At 39.1% G+C, this 20,396-nt stretch overlaps 1 protein-coding gene and 1 long non-coding RNA gene across 2 annotated transcripts in view; both read left to right on the top strand.

The window, feature by feature from the left end:
• The window catches only part of LOC148758518 (uncharacterized), a 17,693-nt gene extending 9,146 nt beyond the window's left edge, over nt 1-8,547 (top strand). Inside the window, exons 2-3 of the long non-coding RNA XR_016020719.1 lie at nt 4,350-4,403; nt 8,364-8,547. This is a non-coding gene — a long non-coding RNA (uncharacterized LOC148758518). The remainder of the gene's footprint in view (nt 1-4,349; nt 4,404-8,363) is intronic.
• LOX (lysyl oxidase) lies at nt 8,256-20,396 on the top strand. The gene is made up of 7 exons (XM_019727998.3): nt 8,256-9,268; nt 9,629-9,737; nt 11,151-11,288; nt 12,487-12,643; nt 16,080-16,175; nt 16,532-16,647; nt 17,731-20,396. The coding sequence occupies exons 1-7, from the start codon at nt 8,638-8,640 to the stop codon at nt 17,735-17,737; spliced, it is 1,254 nt and encodes a 417-aa protein (XP_019583557.1). The 5' UTR covers nt 8,256-8,637; the 3' UTR covers nt 17,738-20,396.

Here is a 20,396-nt window from a genome sequence, read left to right as displayed (position 1 = left end):
CAGGACTTTTTGCAGTTTCTCCTCCTTAAATATTAATGAAGAAAAGTTTTTGAGGATGTAAAGTCAATCAATAAAATAAATTGTATTTCTATAAACAAGCAACAAGAAAATTACTCTTACATTTTTTCATTTACAATAACCTGAAAACATATAAGATACTTGGGAATAAATTTAATGAAAGAGATGCAAAGTTTCTATACTGAACATTACAAAACATTGCTGAAAGAAAATAAAGAAGACCTGAGTAAGTGAAGTGATATACCATGTTTATGGATTGGCAGATTCCTATTGTTAAAATGTAAATTGTCCCCAAATTGATCAACAGATTCAATGCAGCCTCAATCTGAATTCCAGCAGTTTTTTAGGTAGAAATTGACAGGCTGTTTTTAAATTGTACAGTAGTACCTCGGTTTTTGAACATCTCCGCTGATGAACATTTCCGTTTACGAACGCCGTAAACCTGGAAGTAAATGCTTCCGTTTTCGAACACGCCTCGGAAGGTGAACATGTCATGTGGCTTCCACAGAGTGCAAGATCCTGAGGCCTAGCTGTTGGCTGTTTTCTAACATTTCAGAACTCAAACGGTCTTTCGGAACGGATTATGTTTGAAAACCGAGGCACCACTGTATATGGAAATGCAAAGGACCGAAAACAGTCAAAATAGTTTTTGGAGAAAATAAAACTGGAGGACTTTCATTAGCTGATTTCAAGACTTACTATAAAGCTGAAAGAGTCAAGACTGTGGTATTGACATAAGCATAAATAAAAAGGTCACTGAAAAAAGAATAGGACATCCAGAAACAGACTAGCACATATAAGGTACATTGATTTTTGACAAAGGTGCCAAGGGGCACATTGGAAAAATAACAGTCTTTTCAACAAATAAGTACTGGACCAACTAGATATCCATGTAGAAACAAAACTCAAACAAAACTCAAAACTCAATTCCTACCTCATATTATACCAAACAGTATTTTTAAATGGATCATAGATCTAAACACAAAGCTGAAATTATAACCCTTCTAGAAGAAAACATGGAAGAAAATCTTGTGGACTTGTGCTAAAAAAGATTTCTTTGACAGGATAAACACTAACCATAAAACAAATTGATAAAATGGATTTTACAAAATTACAAACTCGTATTCTTCAAAAGACATCATTAAAAAAAATAAAATCTCAGAGAAAATATTTGTAATATATATGCCTCATATAAATCTTGTATCCAGAATGTATAAAGAAACTCCTATAGCTCAATAAGAATATTAAAAAATAACTAACTAAAACTTGGGCCGAAGATTAGAATATATATTTCAAAGATGTGTAGCACATGAAAAATAGCACATAAAAGAAATGCTCAAAATCATTAGTCATTAAGGAAATGCAAATTAAACAATATTGTCATATCACTTCAACACAATGGCTAAAATAGGAAAAGACTGAAATATCAGACGTTGGCAAGGACATGGAATAGTGGGAATTCTATAGGTAGCTGGCATAAATGTAAAATAATACAACTACTTCCAAAAAGATTTGACAGTTTGTTATGAAATTAAACATGTACCTACTCTACAGGTGCAGCAAATCTACCTCTAAGTATTTCCAAAAAAGAAATGAAAAATACATCCACAGAATAACTTGCAGATGACTGTTCATAGCAGCTTTTTTCATAACAGCCTTGATCTGGAAAACAAACAAATCATGGTATGTTCATAGCATGAAATACTACTTATTAAGAAGAACAAACAAACTGCTAATTGAGCAACAACATGGATGAATCTTAACGGACATGCTGGGCAAAAAAAAAAAAATACATAAGAGGCTATCTATTGTATAATTTCTTATATGAAGTTCTAGAGTAGATAAAACTAATCCAGGTGAATTAATCACACCATACACTTGAAAGCTGTGCATTTTATTTTACATAAATTATATCTCAACAAAGTTGATTTATTTTCAAAAATATCTGCCTGTCTCAAAGTACCAAAATAGGCATTTCATAAGTAGACTGTCCCTTTCCCCATGTTTATAAAAAATGCCTTTCTGCATTATTGTCTATACACAAATAGTCTTTTTGCTACCTTTTAAATTCTAATGTCCAAATACCAAGCAGCAATGACAGTTACCATCTACTTAGTGTCTAATATGAACTAGATTCTCCGTCCTACACTTTACAAATGTTTCATTCTCACAACAGCTCTGCAATAGGTCTTGTTACCTTCACTCGTCGTTGAGGAATCCAAGTCTCAGAATAGTTAATTCGTCCAAGAACATCTTGTTAGTAAACAGCAGAGGTAGCAGTTATCCAAGGACTGTCGGTCTCCTTCACCAGTGTTCTTTCTACTACTTGTCACCTTCCAGTTTACTTGTATGTCACACTTAACCCACCGCCATTGCTAGTCTATTCACTTAATTGTCCTGGCCACAATCTCCTTGACATATTACCTGAATGAGTCACTCATTTAATTGTCCCAACAATTAAAACAAAGAAAATCAAAGAAACAAATATTTACCTTCTATTTCGCATTGCAAGAGTTTAATATGGGGTTGATAACAGGATAGACCTGGGTTCAAGATCAGTTTTCCCATTTTTTTAGCTGAGCATATTGCTGAATCTCTCTCAGCTTCCATTTCTTATTCATAAAATGAAAGTACGCACATCACAGGATTATTGTAAGGATAAAATGAGGTAATACATTTAAGTACTTTGCATTGTGTTAGGAATATAGTAAATGACAAGAAATAAAAAAAAGCTTTTTATTTATGAGAGGACAGACACTATCCTGTTAGAGGGTGACTAAATTGCTTATTTTCCTTGTTATTGTGTATTTCCTTATTATTTCCTTCTTCTACTAGGGATCCATTTAGCAAACTTGAAAAGGCCTTGTGTATTCAACTCAGTTATTTGGGCATTGGAGATTCCTTAGCCACAGATCATTTTGAGGTTGTATACAATTATTTTCCACTTAATATTTATTCAATGTTTCATTTAATATTTTCATTCAATCATTTAATACTCTCCATATGCCATTATATTAAAGGTCCCTGTATTATTTGCAGAAACATATACAGACCATTGAGAATAAAGTACAAAAAATACGTCACCGTCTTTTTCTCATGTGACCTACAGGAGACAGAATTCCCACAGACTATGAGTTTCAGTTTTTCCCTTTTTATCTTCCACCTTCTGGAAGAGATCCATGAAATAGTTGAAATGTAAGAAAAGAAAATAAGTGCAAACCAAAGAAACCCATGTTTACAAAAATGAACCAACTGTAACTAACTGGGCCTGAGTTAAAAGACTCTCCTTTAAAAGCCATTATATAAAAATCTTTGATTTTTTGCTCAAGCTGTTATATAATCGAGAGGAAGTAAGATGGTAAAATGAGTAGTATTTTAAGAAGAACAGAAAGAAAGAACTATGATTCTCAAACCTGACCTCAAACACAATTAGGAAACAGGTTTTCATCTTCCCAGCACCGTCAAAATCTTCCGCCTCTATGCCAACCATACATCACAGCCTCAAATATTCTGAGAACTATTATTTATAGGGGAGGAAAAAAAACACACAACTCCATATAGTCTGCATGAGGTTATTAGTAATTGTTGTCTTGCTCCTCTTGGGCCCCCAAAGAAACCAGTGTATGCAGAGTTAAGTTAAAGCAGAAGGATGACTAATGGTGGATTACAATCCTTGCATGGAACGGGCAGATGAAGGACATGCTTTTAGGTAAGCATAAATGTCCTCCTTACCTCTATCCTACCATCTCAGAGGATCGTGCCCAGGTTATATTACATTAAAACACGGATCGGTTTCTGCAGCATTGAAGCTGAATCCAGGACGAGCTAAGGAGCAGCAAATAAGCCGAGATGTAGACCAGAAACACACTGTATTCTAATCAATTAAAAGCAGAAATGACCCCAGGACACCCTGCAGTGTGAAGAACAGTTGCTTCATTGTCATTGGACAGTCCGTCAGGCCCAATCAAATCACTTGGACTTTACATGAAGGCAGTTTTGCCAACTGGCTGACCCTTTATTTTCGTGGTCAATATAACCAAATTACATGGGACTCTGATTCACTGAATTTCAAAGATCCATTCTCCTATCATAACTTCACCTCTCCTCACTTTTCCACTTTGTTATAGTGACTAACATTATTAACTTAATCATATATGAATATGCATTAAAGACACCAGAATGAAATACTTTTCTGTTCCCTAGGGTTAAGTTCCACTTTTCCATTCCCTAGGTGGCCCAAGGGGATAGGTAACCAAACAAGATATATTTAAAATTCATTATTTCTGGAATTCTCCTACCCAGTCTGTTTACAGATTTTTTTTTTTTTCCAGTTCAGTCTTCACACACAGACAAGTGTGTACCAACTGTCTCCTTTTTATATTTGGGTGAGTACCTGGAAGTGCTATGTGGCAGAACACAAGAATGAGGAGAAGGAAACACAAGCACACTGTTCACTTTAAGACTCACTATTCCTCTCCTCCATTTCACTCCCGGTAAAAAGGTTTCTGCTTCTTTACTTCACTCTGTTCCCCTTTCTGAATTCCTTTTTTAAAATATAATATTACCTGCTCTCCGTTATTTTCCCTTCACAGATCTCCAACTTCACACTTTATTTTATTCTCTGCGATGTGTTCAAAACGACATGGCACCAAAGCACATACGAGCATTAGTCTTTACCAAAGAACAAGATTTGGATGACTCCCAAACAAATGCATTTATGTTCAACCTAGAGTCCTCTCCCTGCGGCATTGGTGTTTTGGCTTTGGTCATTCAGTGACACGGCTCTATGGTTTGGGCTTTCTGCATACTACACTTTCCATGTATATGAATTATCCCAAAACATAAAGGCAGTTAACAGGTATTAGGAACACAGACTTATGACAACTTTCACTTCTTGGTCACTGGGCCAGACATTGCAGTGCAAGCCCTTGACCTTGATATTGATAACCTAGAACCTAAGAAGAAGAATTCCAGCTTTCTTCCTCTATCGTATATACTGGAGAAATGTCCACAAAAAGAAAGTCTCCAGGTCAAAGTGAAATCAGCTGTGGAGCTTACCAAATCTAAAAAGCTAAAGGTATCCTGATGTAGCTCCAGTTATTATTATTATTATTTCTAATTATTATTATTAATTTCAATGTTGAGTAGAAGGAATTGTAGTTTCTCATATACTGTGAATAATAGTTTTGTCATTGAACAGAGCACAATGTGTGTCTAGACAGTCTCTCATGGGGCTCACAAACACTTTCAATTGTCCCCAATGTGGTAGCCACATGTTTGTTTTCACTTGGCTGTTTTAAGCCAGAGAGAGTTTAGAGAAAGTGGAAGAGAGAGAAAACCAACTAAGCGTGTCATTAGGATTTGTCACAAAGGGGAATGTGTTTTTTTCCCACTAAAGTAGTGTGTGTTTAAAAGAAAATAAATACTGTACTCCATTACTGTTCTTATTAGTTATTTATACTCTGATAAGACATTTTCAAGTCTGTTGGAGCAAATTAAAAAAAACCCAAAAACTGATGAACCTCATGCAGCTGTAAATTTTGAAAATGATTGACTCAGTTGACGCTCATTGAATGTTCCTATGTGCCAATCACCATTATGATACACTACACTTCACAGCATAAATGTGTTCAAGAAGTATTTGTAAAAGAAATAAATGTATACTGAATTTCATAGGTGGGAAATAAGTAAAAAGAGAAAATGGCAGTCTGCAGATTCTAGCTCACACTTAAAATACATCCAATGTAGTAAAGTCCTACTGAAGTAATTATTCAATTAAACATGAATAATCATAATGGAACATAGGGAATGATTTGAAAATAGCTGAAATTACTTGTGTATTCACAAAAATCAGAGATTTTAAAATTAGGAAAAATACTTTAGAAAGGATTTGGGTTCATTCTTGATTTCTCCAGATAACTAAGAGCCAGGGAAAGCAAGTCAGCTGTCCAGAGACACATAGCTTGCTTTCTGCGAGAACCAGAACTGAAAACAAGGAAGTTTTATCTGAGATGCAGCATAAGCTTTCTTCCTTCCCATTACAAGCTGCTGTGGTCTGCTGCTCTGACAGTGTGACCTCCACAGCAGAGGTCTTCCCTGAGGGACATGTGGCCAAGCAGTTACAGGCCTCTCTCTTCTGGGGAATACGTTGTTCATGGGTGCATGCAGTCTTTTTCAGATGAGAGATAATTATAGTCTCTCCCTTCCTGCCTCTCCTATAATTTGGCCTGTCCATTCAAATTATATACACCTGCTTCTTTTTACTCTATCTTCTCTTTGTGGCTTTGGAGAAATTCAGTAGTTTAATTTTAACCACTGCATCACGTCTGTAAAATGACAGCTAGAGATGTCTCTGTCCTTCACAGAGAGAAATGACACTGAACTGTCAGCAGGGAAATGTGCATCTTGAATTTGTATCTTCATCGTATAAGCAATTGATTTGCCGATCCGTTGGCAAGCTTCCACCTGACGTCGCTTTGTGAGCAAAGATGCTGTGTGGTCATGGGCCCAGCAAATCTAACTTGACTCCAAAAGAGACAAACCCACTGCCTTTGACGCAAAATCCTGTGATCTGATTAGATTAGAGAACCGGCCACAGCTCTCTCAGTGTCAGTCTGGGGTCTTTACGTGATGAATAACAGAAATTGACTGTGACCATGTGAAGCCACAAAGAAACACATGGGAAAAACAGAAGGAAAAGTGGAAGAACCAGGTCTTGGAAGGCACTGGTATAAAACAGCTCAGGGGGTACTCTGGGTACCAAGACCCCACAGACACTTACTTTCAGTAGTGGGAGGAGTCAATGGGCTCCAACATTTTTGACCCTTGTGTCCTGCTCCAGATTTAAATTCTACAGAGACAATTTGATTAGACAAGCTTGGATCTCATGACTAACTACTACTTGGAATGGGGGAAGTCTCGCGAATGCTCAGTCAGTTCCATAATTCAATTGGGTAGGAAGTTTCCCAAAGGAAAATACAGTTGTCCTTACCAGAAAAAAGAGAAATGGATGCTGGGCAGTCAAATCAGCAGATGTCCACCATACCACCAAAATGTGGTGATTAAACATGGAGAGACAGAGACTAACAGAGATAGCTGAATATTGAAGTATATCTTGACAACAGCCCGATGACACCAATAAAATAGTTATTAAAATTGGGGTTTGAGTAGTTGTTGTAAATAGAGCGGTTTACTACCAATTTTTCTTTGAAATGTTTCCGGCGCTGCCCCAAACCTGAGAGGTATGTGAATCACTGGTCCATTTTTCCAGTCAGCAGTTACCTACTTCCCACCTTATCCTCCCACCCATTCTCCTCTGGCTACTCTTACTCTCCTTTCTTTACCAACATCTGAACCCCAAGGCTGTTTCTTCAGCAACCTCTTTGTTTAAATTGGAAAATCAATCAAACACTATAGGACTTTTCACCATTTAACAAATGGTGATTTAAGTTTTTAAAATCCAAAGTCAAACCTCCTTAGTAGATGTAGATGGGCCCCCACCCCACCAAAAAAAAAAGTCAGATAAAACGCTCTTTGAAGCTGTCTTCTGAGTGCTCTATTAGGCAGACTTGCTTCAGCCCACTTTAAAGAAACTTCCTGGTAGACACGGTCAAGATGAAAGATGGTTCTTCACTTCCACTCAAAGTAGGAATCAGCCAGCATTTTGAAAAAGAGACAGGTTTATTCATTGCTTCAGCATTAGCTGGCTTTTGTTCCCTGTAACATTTCACTTTTGGATATTAAAATACTCAGTGTAGGAAACAAATTTGTAACCCATTTCTCCTATTACCTACACACAAGAAAACAACATTTGATATCCTCGGTTTTATTTGTGGAGGGCGCTTCGCTTAAAAGTGAGTGGGTACGCATTGGGAAATTTGTCTGGTTAACTCCTTATGGATAATGTTAGTCACAATCGTTCCCCCCACCCCCCCAATTCTCGCCCCCAACACCCTCCCACCTCCGGACTTCCCGCCTCTCCAGGGCTGGTGACCTAATAGCATTTTTCTTCATGCATATTTTGGCGTCGCCCCATGGCCTGGCTGCCTTTGCCTGTCTGAGTCTTTTGAAATTCCTGCATGTTCGCCCCAGATTAAGCCGAGCGTGTCTCAGGATGTGTGTTCCGTTTTGTTCTTTCCCCTTAACGCTCCTTGTGCAACGTGTCTGGGGGGAGGAGGATAGGACCGGGAGGGGAGGGAGGGGCAGAGTTAAGGAGCTGTCCCCCTTGCACGTTTCCAATCACATTACGTGAACAAATAGCGGAGGGGTGGCCGGGCCAGAACGGCTTGTGTAACTTTGCAAACGTGCCAGAAAGTTTAAAATCTCTCCTCCTTCCTTCACTCCAGACACTGCGCGCTCTCCGGGGCCGCCGCGCGCTCTCCGTCGCCTTCCGTAAGGACTAGGAAAGAGAAGGGAGCCGGGTGCCACGTCCCAGCAGCTGTCGTTACTGGAGAAGGGTCTGCAGCTCACACCCTTGGCACTGCTTGGTGGGGACTAAGATACTCGCACTCCGCCTGCCTCCTTGGTTGAAGACTTCTCTCTCACACGTGATTTGAGCCCCGTTTTACTTTCTCCTGAGCTACATCCCCCTGGAGTGGGGACAGTCCAGCACACGGAGCGATGCGCTTCGCCTGGACCGCGCTCCTGCTCGGGCCACTGCAGCTCTGCGTGCTTCTGCGCTGCGCCCCGCCGGCCGCCGGCCAGCAGCAGCCCCCTCGGGAGCCGCCGGCGGCTCCGGGCGCGTGGAGCCAGAGGATCCAGTGGGAGAACAACGGGCAGGTGTTCAGCCTGCTGAGCCAGGGCGCGCAGTACCAGCCGCAGCGTAGACGGGACCAGGGCGCCACGGCCCCGGGTGCCGCCAACGCTGCTGCCCTACAGCCGCGCACGCCGATCTTGCTGCTCCGCAACAACCGCACGGCACCGACGCGGGCGCGGACCACTGGCTCGTCCGGAGCCGCCACCGGCCGCCCCAGGCCTGCCGCCCGTCACTGGTTCCAACCTGGTTACTTGTCGTCGGGGGCCGGCACCTCCGGCGCCTCGCGTGCAAATAACCGGACGGAACAAGCAGAGCGCCCGGCACTAAGCAACCTGAGGCCGCCCAGCCGCGTGGACGGCATGGTGGGCGACGACCCCTACAACCCGTACAAGTACTCCGACGACAATCCCTATTACAACTACTACGACACGTACGAAAGGCCTCGGCCTGGGAGCAGGTACCGGCCCGGATACGGCACCGGCTACTTCCAGTACGGTAAGCACCCCAAGTCGCTGGAAGCGCCCGTGCTCCCATTCCCAACGTGGCTGGGGGCTCCCCGACGTGGCTGCCTGGGCGCGGCAGGCCCTAGTCCCCGCGGAGCCGATCCCTCCCCCTGCTCCTGCAGAGGCAGCCCTGGAATCTGGTGCAAACCGCGCGCCTGGCCCCTCCTGCTGCCTTTCCACTTTGCTTTGCAGCCCGGGGCGTCCCTGTTCTCCTGCTACCCGCAGCCAGACACCGGCACCGCAGTCCGGTTGGGCGAAGGACAAGGAATAGGAGGGACCTGGAGGGACCCGGAGGCGGGGTAGGGGGCGCTGGGTTGTCTCACTGCTGTGCCCATCGCCCACTGACGTTTAGGTCTCCCGGACCTGGTGCCCGATCCTTACTACATCCAGGCATCCACGTACGTGCAAAAGATGTCCATGTACAACCTGAGATGCGCTGCGGAGGAAAACTGCTTGGCCAGGTACGGGGCTGGGATCGTGGCGGTGAGGCTCCCCCGTCTTGGTTCCCAGGGCTGACCTGGTGCCTGGTTCTGACCACTCTTGTTTTGTGCTGACAAGAGTCGGGAAGTGGGACTTAGTATCCAAGAGTCTGGAAGTGGGACTTAGTATCCTGAGTATGTTGACCTGGATGGAGGGTTAAAAATTTGAATATGTCTGTGGGTTCTGTCTTTCAAACTGCAGCACCAATCAGGGAGATGGAGCAAACCCTTATCCCGGAGAGTGTGTGTGTGCGTGTTCTCCTGTTTTCTTTCCAAGATCCTTAAACTTTGGAGCCAACTGTTCCCAATAGCTTTCTATTAGACAACTGTAGTACAAAGTGGAAAAAATAGTGCAATGGATGAGCTTAACACACGCTTAAAAGATTGGGGGCTAATTTGCCAGTGTGGAACTCGTTATTGGCAAAGGTTAAGTTGTCTTCTTTTGTTTGAAGCCACAATTAACTTAGTTGTTTTGGTATTACTTCAGCCAGAATAACAGCGTGAGCAAGAGCTTTGTTTTTCCATCAGTCCTAAAATAAAATCATAGCAATTTTAGGAATGGGTTTCTCTGGAGCTTGCTTCTGGGAAACCAGCAGAGGGAGCAAAAGAGGTTCTGATAGGTCTCATAATAATTTTTTTTACAGTGTAAAATAAGGTCATCAATAGTATCTGAATGTACATTCACACAAAATATATTAGAAGGAACATAGTAATGTTTGTTTGTATATTTCTCCCACTTTGACCCTTTATAACCATCGGGCTAAAGGAAGGGAAGAAATTCAAACATCATTTTTATTCTTCAGTCTTGCATCACTCACACCATTGCACCCCGTATGATATTAATATAGTAATATTGTTTTGAAGATTGTGAAGTTATGAAGTCATTTATCTAATCTGGGTGCACTCTTTTAGAATTGTTTACCCACTTTACATTTTAATTTTTTAAGAAGAAACGTATTGTTAAAGTCAAAGTTCTTAATAAGTACATGTGGATGATTGTTTGATTTGGGGTAATTTCCACCTCAGTTTCACTCATTCACATGGTTAAACTTGAATTGTTTACAAGTACAAAGTTTACTTACCACATATAAATTTTCAATGCTAATTTTATTATTTAATGCCAATTTTACGTTTAAGCTGTGGATTTCCGTAGTTGTCATTCATTCACCCATTCCACAAATACTCACTGAGCTCTGACCACTTGCCAGGCACTGTTCTAGGATCTGGAGATTCAGCGATAAGCAAAAGAAGCGAAATGCCCTGTTCTCTTGGAACTGATAGTCTAGTTGGGGGAGGGGAGTAGTCATCATTATACAATGAAAAGGTTTTGCTTGTACTTTTGTCTTTAGTTTATATTCTGTGAAAATAATGATGGTTGTTTTCTCAAAATCATAGTTCGGCGTACAGGGCAGATGTCAGAGATTATGATCACAGGGTACTACTAAGATTTCCCCAAAGAGTGAAAAACCAAGGCACATCAGACTTCTTACCAAGTCGACCAAGATATTCCTGGGAATGGCACAGCTGTCACCAGTAAGTGGATGGGCCTCTTGGTACTTTTGAGTTGCTTTTTTACTTTTCAGATGATTCTTGCCCAAAGGGAGAAAGTTGCTGTTATTTATGAATACATTTGGAATTTTCTGTATGTAATTTGACATAACCAATGGAGTCTATCTTTAATACATCAATTACTAGATCCTGTTCTCTTTTCAACTAGACAGTCTAAATCCAGCTTATTAAACTGTTGACAGGATATAGCAATTGGCTTCACTAGAATTTTACTCCAATATACAAGCAAGATTTCTAAAAGAAGCCTCTTGCAGCCAAGGTCAGCTACAGTTAGTTAGCATTCAATAAAGACCACAAATAGCTAACAAAAAAATTCAGATACCATTCTCAAAGAAAAATGTAGATGATACATTCCATAAGCAGAGAAAGACCTACCTCCATCTTTTAAGATATGTATTGACTCTTCCTTTTCTGTCATAAATTTAAAGATTTTCACATTAGGTAATTCTATAATTTGCCTTAATAAATTGGCCAGCTGTTTACTGCCAGGAACTCCTGGTGTGTGACCTTAAAACTTTCTACAATTCGAGCCATTTCTTGTTCTTTCCTTAATGTGAGATGAACACCTCAGCACCTTCTCTTTAATAAAATGGAACAATAGACACGAGCACCTAATTTCCTGATAAAATAGAGTTGTTTTATTTATAAATAAAAGTTTAAACTAGCTAAAAAATAATGGTGGGTAAAACACACCATTTTTCTCTTTTGCATTTCAGTCATGATTTTAAATCTAGCAGAACTCAGTTCTTTAAAATCTCACAGAAACTTCCTCAGACGCATGTGCTTTTCTTTTTTGGAATGAAGCATCGGTAGTGGCAGCCAAGAGAAATATACTAGTGAACATATGGCAAGTTTCACTGGAACACTGATCATGTATTGCCTATTTCTAGTTAATATTTAAAGATAAAAACAGGTTGTAATAGAAAAGTAAAATACTCAAAATAGTCTTTTTTTTTTTTTTTCCTTAGAAGCAAGGTTAAAAGTTTACAATTTTGATAGATTTCTGTCCCTGGGGAGAAGGAAAATCTAGCATGAACCTGGCTTTAAGAAGATAATTTTGATCTGAATTGAAATGTGGGAGGCAGCGGGTAAGCCATCTAAAGTCCTCGTTGCTTTTTCTCTGTATATTACTGATCGCTGTCTCTGTTGTGTGGCACATTAGACATTACCACAGCATGGACGAGTTCAGCCACTATGACCTGCTGGATGCCAGCACCCAGAGGAGAGTGGCTGAAGGCCACAAAGCAAGTTTCTGTCTTGAGGACACATCCTGTGACTATGGCTACCACAGGCGATTTGCATGCACTGCACACACACAGGTAGGTGGACATTAGGAAATCAGGAGCCCGCAGGCTTCAGAGAGAGAGAGAACTAAGTGGCCTTCTATTTGCTTTCCTCTGGACTGTCTTTTATAAACTGTTTCATTGAGAGGGTCGTCTAGTCAAGATGGAAATAATCGGGAAAAGAAAAGTGACAGCCTGATGATCCAAATTAAAGTATTTCATCCTCACAGAAGGTCACTGTGCATGCCCATTGATGCCTTATTACATTCCATGATAAAAAGCAGCACTTTACTCTCTGAAAAAATCTTAATGGTTTCTAATATCTGCACTCATTCTGTGTTCCTTAACAGGCTTGGTAAGTAACTACAGAAAACATACCTGTTTTCTCACCAGCAAAACAATTCCTCCCTCCACCTAATTAAATTGAAAATAGAGTGGTAATTGTGGCTAGCAAAGGAGAGAAAACGAGTTTATTAAAAAGCACTTTTAAACACTGTCTCTTTTAATCATGCAAATAAGAGCAGAACGACACAATTTCTTTCTCCATGCATATGTATTTAAACCTAGAGTATAATTGATGTCAGATGTACTTGGGATGGATTTTTAAAAATCGTGCTGAACTAAGCAGTTTGCATGTCATATAATGGGAAAATCTGTGTCAGTTAAAAGCCATGCCAGTATTTCCATAAGAAACCCTTATTTGTAAAAGGACATTATAATTTTACTCCAGCCGAAATCTGGGCAAAGAGTACTGAATGTATGTAACTCAGGGCACAAAGGGATCAGCAGCTGGCATCTGGGGAAGCAAATTCCAGGGCTGTGGCAGGAAGCTTTTTGGTGAGCTAAATGTTACCGTGGCTTCTTTCTCTGAGCTTAGAACATCATAGCAATTGGAGGGGGAAAAGGTTCATTCCATGTGCCCGGGGGCAGCCTTATTCTTTCAGCAAAAGAAGATGTAACCTATGCACATATTACACATATGTGCGTACAGAGATTCCCTTTTCACTCCATCAAGTCCCACAGCATCCGCCTGTGCAGGGGACCTGGAGTTCATTCTCTTCATTTAGAAAAAGAGGCACCCTGGACAGCTCACTGCTGAAATATCTGAAACTAGGACTACAGGTATTTATTTATAGCACTTCTAGTCCCCCAGTTTCTTGGGGTGACCTCCCTTCATTTTATACGGTAGCTTTCCTGTTGATCAACCCCTGTTATGTCCTATTTAATCATTATTCACTGGGTCTTGCATTACAAATGATTTATGTACTTGTGTTTGTCACTAGACTGGTATTTTATTTAAAGGTAAAAACAATTCTCACAAAACCCCAACGTTGACTTAGATTAGTTCTATTACAATGTTGCTGAAATGTATCCAAATATAAAACTAGATATAACTTCCTTATATTTATACTTTCATATAACTCTTAAGTTCTTAGATAACAAATTTACATATTAAATGTATAGGAAACTAGAAACTGTCTCATTAATTTAATGTACGAAACAGTTGTATTTTGCTAAAACCAAATAGCTAGTTTAGACAGCCTCTGCTAAGGTTCTCCATTTAATCTGTTTTTAAAGGTTGACTTTGAATACATGAAATACCTGTTTGCTTACTGGCCTTAAAAACTCTCGCTTTTTTGTTTGCTAGCTCAAATAATAAAAGCTCATGCTTAAATTCTGCCAGTTGAGTAATCCTACAGCACCAATTTCAGCATTTCTTTAAAGCTCTTTGGTTCACTTGAAAGTAAGATACACATGGCAGCATTATTGAAACCTGTTTTAAATAGGTATCTAATCCCAAGAATCCCTTATAATGCCATGAATGCAGCAGGAGTGGTAGCAACATCAGAATTATGTGCTGGAATCAGAAACCAAAAATTCTTCATTATATACCAGGGGAGCCAAAAAACTGTATACACATGATGTGTATTCATCTTTTGTTGTCAGTATATATTATTACAATTTTAATAGTTTCTTTTTTTCCTTTCTTAAAATGTGTATACATTTTTTGGGCACCCTCCGCATTTACTTCTCAACATACCTTTAATGAACAATTGCAGGTCGGTAGTAAGCAAAGTGGTTCCATGGCTCTCACTGCTGTGGCACAGGCACTTATGCGTGTGGCCTGTCTGTGCTATACTGTATGCTCGATGCGAGCGCAATTCTCCCCCATTCTTCCCAAATCAAGCTATAGCCAGACCAGTATTGGTAGAACATGCTTAGAGGACTTTGCCATCTCTTTGGTGATCGAAGTGAGTTTAAGCACCAAAGCAATTTTGAGTGCTGAAATTAAACGGCAGTATTGAGCTACAATGATTCTAGCATATGCTTTTTAACTTACTTCAGATTACTATTAGAATAAAAATGCAACAGTAAAACTTCCCGTGAAGAACTAATAGAATCAAGAATATACCTACAGACTTCAATTTGAACAAACTTCTCCAAGACTGTAACTTTCTGGAGAGCAAGGACCATATCTCATTGGTGTTTTTCTCCTCTCAGCCGGTAGAAGTCACTCATTTACTTATTCAAGTGAATATCTTAGCAAGTGGAGTGATGTGGAATTCACTCACTGGGGGCATACATTCATTCTTTTAATTCAACAAAATATTTCAGTTACTATATGTGAGAGAGTATAGTATGGTGGTTAAGAACAGAGACTCTGGACCCCGTTTGTCTAAATTCAAAACCAGCCCAGCCACTTACAAGCTATATATCTTTCGGTGAGTTATTAGGTTGGTGCAAAAGTAATTGCAGTTTAAAAGGTTAAACATAATTGCAAAAACCGCAGTTACTTTTGCACCAACCTAATATTTAAGCTTACTGTGCCTCAGATGCCCCATCTTTAAAATGGGCATAATAATAGCACCTGCCTCATGTAGTTGTGAGAACTGAATTTATATATGTATCATGTTTAAAAATGTTATTCAAAATAGCAACCATAGATCGTGCCCTTAGGGAGCTTACAACCTTTAGTCAGACATGATTTGATATAGTATGATTATAACACAAAAAAGGATAAACATTATAATAGCTATAGACACACAAAAGTATCATGGGCAGTGCATAGAAAGGTAGTTTCCAAAAGGGGGAATTGGGGAGGGCTGCACGGAGAAGAGGACATTTGAGCTAAATCAATTATTATATGGCCTTTTTTCCTGAATGGGTGATAGTGTAGAATTTTGGTGAAGGCCTATTTTGTCACTCAAGATTGTATTTATCAATGGTGATTTATGACACTTTTAAGAAGCTAGATGTACTACTACTTATATTAGTCCTGTATTTTTTTTAGCTGGAGGTGCTATAAGGCTGAGTAATATATACTTCTCAAGGGAGATGCAATATAAGTATAGTTTTATGTCAAACTCTTGTAAGTACTAACTTAAAATTTAATTTGCACATAGTAAGCATATTCTTTAGCATACCCTAACTAAATACCATCTTTAAATTATTTTTATTTTATTTGTTTTAGGGGTTGAGTCCTGGCTGTTACGATACTTATAATGCAGACATAGACTGCCAATGGATTGATATTACAGATTTACAACCTGGAAACTACATTCTAAAGGTAGAGACCTTTGAAAATACTGTACCTGTAATGTATTACAATATATTCAATTGCAATGCAATAGACCCCTCCTCTGGATTCAAACGTTGAATAATCACAATCCTGAAAGCAATTATACATCTTATACAACTGTTTCGAAACGAACCCAGATATATGAAAACATCTCTTAAAGAACTTCAGGGAGAAATACACAGCCTCCTCCTAAAAATTCTTCCGAGTTGAACCCTTTGCCTACCTTAACCCTGCCTGCTTGAGTTAGCTGGAGCATGCCAGCCCTGTGAAAACAGGAAGCAATTGAGCAGGACACACTGCTGATGAAATCAATCTGAAATGCGGATAACCTTTGCCTTGCCTAGGTCAGCGTGAACCCCAGCTACCTGGTGCCAGAATCAGACTATTCCAACAATGTCGTGCGCTGTGACATCCGCTACACAGGACATCATGCCTATGCCTCGGGCTGCACGATTTCACCGTGAGTCTCATTTGCCTCATAAAGTACTACTCTCTTCACAAAGCATTTTGTGATTTGCATTATACAGGACACGTCTGTTTCTTCTACTGTAGCTTCCTTGTAAACTAGAGCAAAGGTAGAAATGGTAAGGAGTCTGCTATCACGTAGTTAAAAGTGATGCTACAGAAGGGGGGATGTACTACTCGAGTTATCATTCTAAAGTGTAGTTTTCAAGACAAGACGTACACACACAAGAAGCCTGTGTGGACGCTGAATATGTATTAGGTTGGTGCAAACGTAATTGCGGTTTAGAAGATTAAAAATGGCAAAAACCTCAATTACGTTTGCACCAACCTAATAAAATACGCAATATGCAGTGTGGGTGACCACGTGGGAGCCCAAACAGTTGGGTTTCCTGCTCCTGCCAAATAGCCCAGGATGGAGCTTTGAAGAAATTCCTGGAGTTCTTCAAAGTACATTCTGAAAAATCACTGCCTTAAAGAATGCAACTGAAGACCTCAGACTGCCTACTCTGGAGAAATCAAGGGTTCACAAATTTGAGTTCTAGAACAAGTACTAGGGAAATACCCCACAAAAGAAGGGATGTGTGGAGGGGCCTTCCTAATTTTCTTAGTCCTGAAACCCTTCTTCGAATGAAATCTTAGATAGAATTCCAGCACATACCAATATGTGATTTATTGGCTTTGACCCACTGTCCTGCCCATTAATGCCTCATTCTACCAAAACCACGCTGGGAAAGGATTAATGCAGGACGGTGCAGAGCCCAGGACTCTGCTTCTCGGTGCACATGCCACACTGGCTCCATGGAGTGAATTCACCTGGGCAGGATGCTGGTCTGATTGGTTCAGAAGGCATTTCTTTCCACTATAAACATCAGGTCTGTAGGTATCAGGCATACACTCTCTGCTACTGACAAATCTGTTAAAATCAGGTATTAATGGATAATTTCAGAAGGTGACTGTTGCTTAGATGGAGGGAAACTGATACTTCAATTTTTTAAAATGTTGACTTCAAACTTGTCTACTGTACTCATTTAAAATATTATCAGGTTAATAATTTGTCTTATTTTGTTTCTTAATATAGGTATTAAAAACCAAGCCAAGACTCCCAATGGATAAATCAGTGCCTGGTGTTCTGAAGTGGGGAAAAAAAAATAGATTAACTTCAGTAGGATTTATGTATTTTGAAAACGAGAACAGAAAACAACAAAGGAATTTTTGTTTGTACTGTTTTATACCAAAGCACATAACTGGATTTTGAACATTTAAATTGACATTATTTGGGAAAATTTTAATATTATTATTCACATTACTTTGTGAATTAACATAATGTTTCACTTCTGTAGTTGCACACTTGGCTCTTTCAAAGAAATCAAAAATTTCTTATGCTCCTTTTGAAATTATAGTGCAAGAGGGGAAAATAATATTTCAACAAATGAGCCCAAATTACTTTGAGCTGGGAATTTTCTAAGTGCTGAAACTTCAGTAACCCACAATAATAACTGACTTTTATATGTCCTGGCATAGATTAATTTAGAAATGAGGTTCCTACTGTTTAAATAGATATGGACACATTTGGTGCTGAGGAAGGAACAAATACATTACCATTGGTGTCAAGAAATATTACTATATAGCGGAGAAATGGCAATATATGTATTCAGATAGTTACATCCCTATATAAAATTTATGTTTACATTTTTAAACTCGTAGGTAAACTCCTTTCTTTCTGTCAAGTGTACAATTTCATTCTGACTCAGGTCAGTTTTTGTTTTGGGACGAATTAAGTAATTGAGCTGCCCAATTCCTGTCTAACATTTGCTGATGCTCCCCTCTCCTCTTTCAATTTCCTATTGGCAGAGAGAGTTTAAGTGGCGTTCTTAAAAATTACCATTTTGGGGACTGGTATACATAGGACAACTGTGTCAATGGGAAGTTATTCTGATGATAGATGTGATACATCCAGAGATAATACACATTTAAGTATATTGAAGTATTAGCCAAAACAATTTCCTTACTGCCGTAAAATAAAAATCATCTGAAAAGTCCCTCAAACCACAACTGTCGCTCAAATACTTTAAAAAAATTAATGGAAAATATATTAGAATTTTCACCTTTTCCACATCTTTTTATGTTCAGCTTTAGAAAGAGGAATGCTAAAAATTCTCAAATTATCCAGAATAGATGACATAATATATGTGGATACAGGAACCTTATTCTAGGTCATCCAAGAATCAGTCATACATGTTTTTTGTGTGAGTGTGTTTGTGTCTGAAATATACTTCAAATTTGCAAAGCACATAGCGTTACATACTTGAGGGGTTGGTGAATAAGGGGGAAAGAGAAGAACAACTTTCTGTAAAACCGAGGACTGTGCTGCATAATCAGACAGCTGTGATTTTCTTTTTTAAACTGTGAAACCCTGGGCCACCACAGAATTTGAAGCATTTCTCTTTTTCCTAGGTTCAAAAGGTGCAGAAAGAAATCGAATTACACTTTTAAGTGAGTGATGCTTAAGCAGAAGTGTTCCTACATTAACCAGTATTAAAATTTCAAGGCAGGTATTTCAGGTGCCAGGACATACACACTAAGTAGAAAAATGAGTTAGCATCCTTGTATTGTGTATGTGTTTGTGTGTATGTATATATATATATAGATCATGGAATTGTAAAGTCACCACCAGTTACTAATAATCATTCCGCACTCACGGGTGCCTAGCACGGCGAGAGGGCTAGAGATGGACAGTCATCAGAGGGTAGATGATAGCAGGCCACACAACCCACATGTGCCAGGGCACACACTTCCAATAGAGAATACAGACAGCTTGATAAAGACCCGGGACTTGCATTGAGCTAGTAGTATCTGAGCTATGGGATAGCTTCTTTGACGTACCTCTTTGCCTTAAATTACTTTATTAGTTTTAAGATTGTAGAATGATCCTTTCTTTCAAATTGTAATCTTTTCTAACAGAGATGTTTTAACATATTTGCTTTTAAAAAAAAAAAAACAACTACTGTCAGTATTAATACTGAGCCAGACTGGCAACTACAGATTTAAGATCAATTGTTTCATCAAGATTGTTACCCCTGTATGAAAAGCTAGCTGATATCAATGGCCTTTGGATACATGAGAAGACATATTTACTATCATTCATTGGGGCTTCCAGCTGTCTGTCCATCTATCATCTTAATATACGCCAGGCACTCACATGCTTGGCATTGGGATATCAGAAAGAGTGTCTCTAATCTCAATTGAGTATTAAAAATGTCATTACCCTTCAGGTTCACTTTATTTCATTTCTAACAACTCTAAGTACATGTCTAAAAAATTTTATTTTAAGCATTATTGTTTTTCATGACCATATTTTATTTTAAAAATAAGTTAAAATTAATAGCTATATGCATGTATATGTTACTGATAATTAAAAATATGTTTCCAATCCCTGAAATGTCTGCTTTTTAAATATAACATGTACTACTTGGTTGATTTGGGGAAGAAAAATTTCAATTAGGAGGCTAAAGATTCTCACTTATTCCTTATGTAAACATTCTTCCACCTCAATTACCTTTAACACTCCCAAATAACTCACAAGTATCGATGTGACACAATATTTTTGAACCTCAAGGGATCTCCTCTCTGAATAAGTTCTAAAATTCACAGAAAATGACAAGCTGGTAAAAGTTATCCATTAATAAAATAAAAATTCAGTCCTACTGAACTCTAAAAATAAAAAAAAATAAAAAACCAAAAAAA

This window comes from Rhinolophus sinicus, chromosome 3 (assembly GCF_057876585.1).
Source record: "Rhinolophus sinicus isolate RSI-liver-muscle chromosome 3, RSI-T2T, whole genome shotgun sequence".
Lineage (NCBI taxonomy): Eukaryota > Metazoa > Chordata > Mammalia > Chiroptera > Rhinolophidae > Rhinolophus > Rhinolophus sinicus.
The sequence above is the reverse complement of the archived record's forward strand: the minus strand, read 5'-3'. Positions and strand labels throughout refer to the sequence as shown.

Bases quoted from the DNA above. Each gene is read 5' to 3' on its own strand.
- LOX (XM_019727998.3), top strand. From the start codon at position 8,638: ATGCGCTTCGCCTGGACCGCGCTCCTGCTCGGGCCACTGCAGCTCTGC. The intron at 12,644-16,079 runs GTAGGTGGACAT...TATTTGTTTTAG, and splicing joins CATGCACTGCACACACACAG to GGGTTGAGTCCTGGCTGTTA. The intron at 16,176-16,531 runs GTAGAGACCTTT...TGCCTTGCCTAG, and splicing joins CTGGAAACTACATTCTAAAG to GTCAGCGTGAACCCCAGCTA.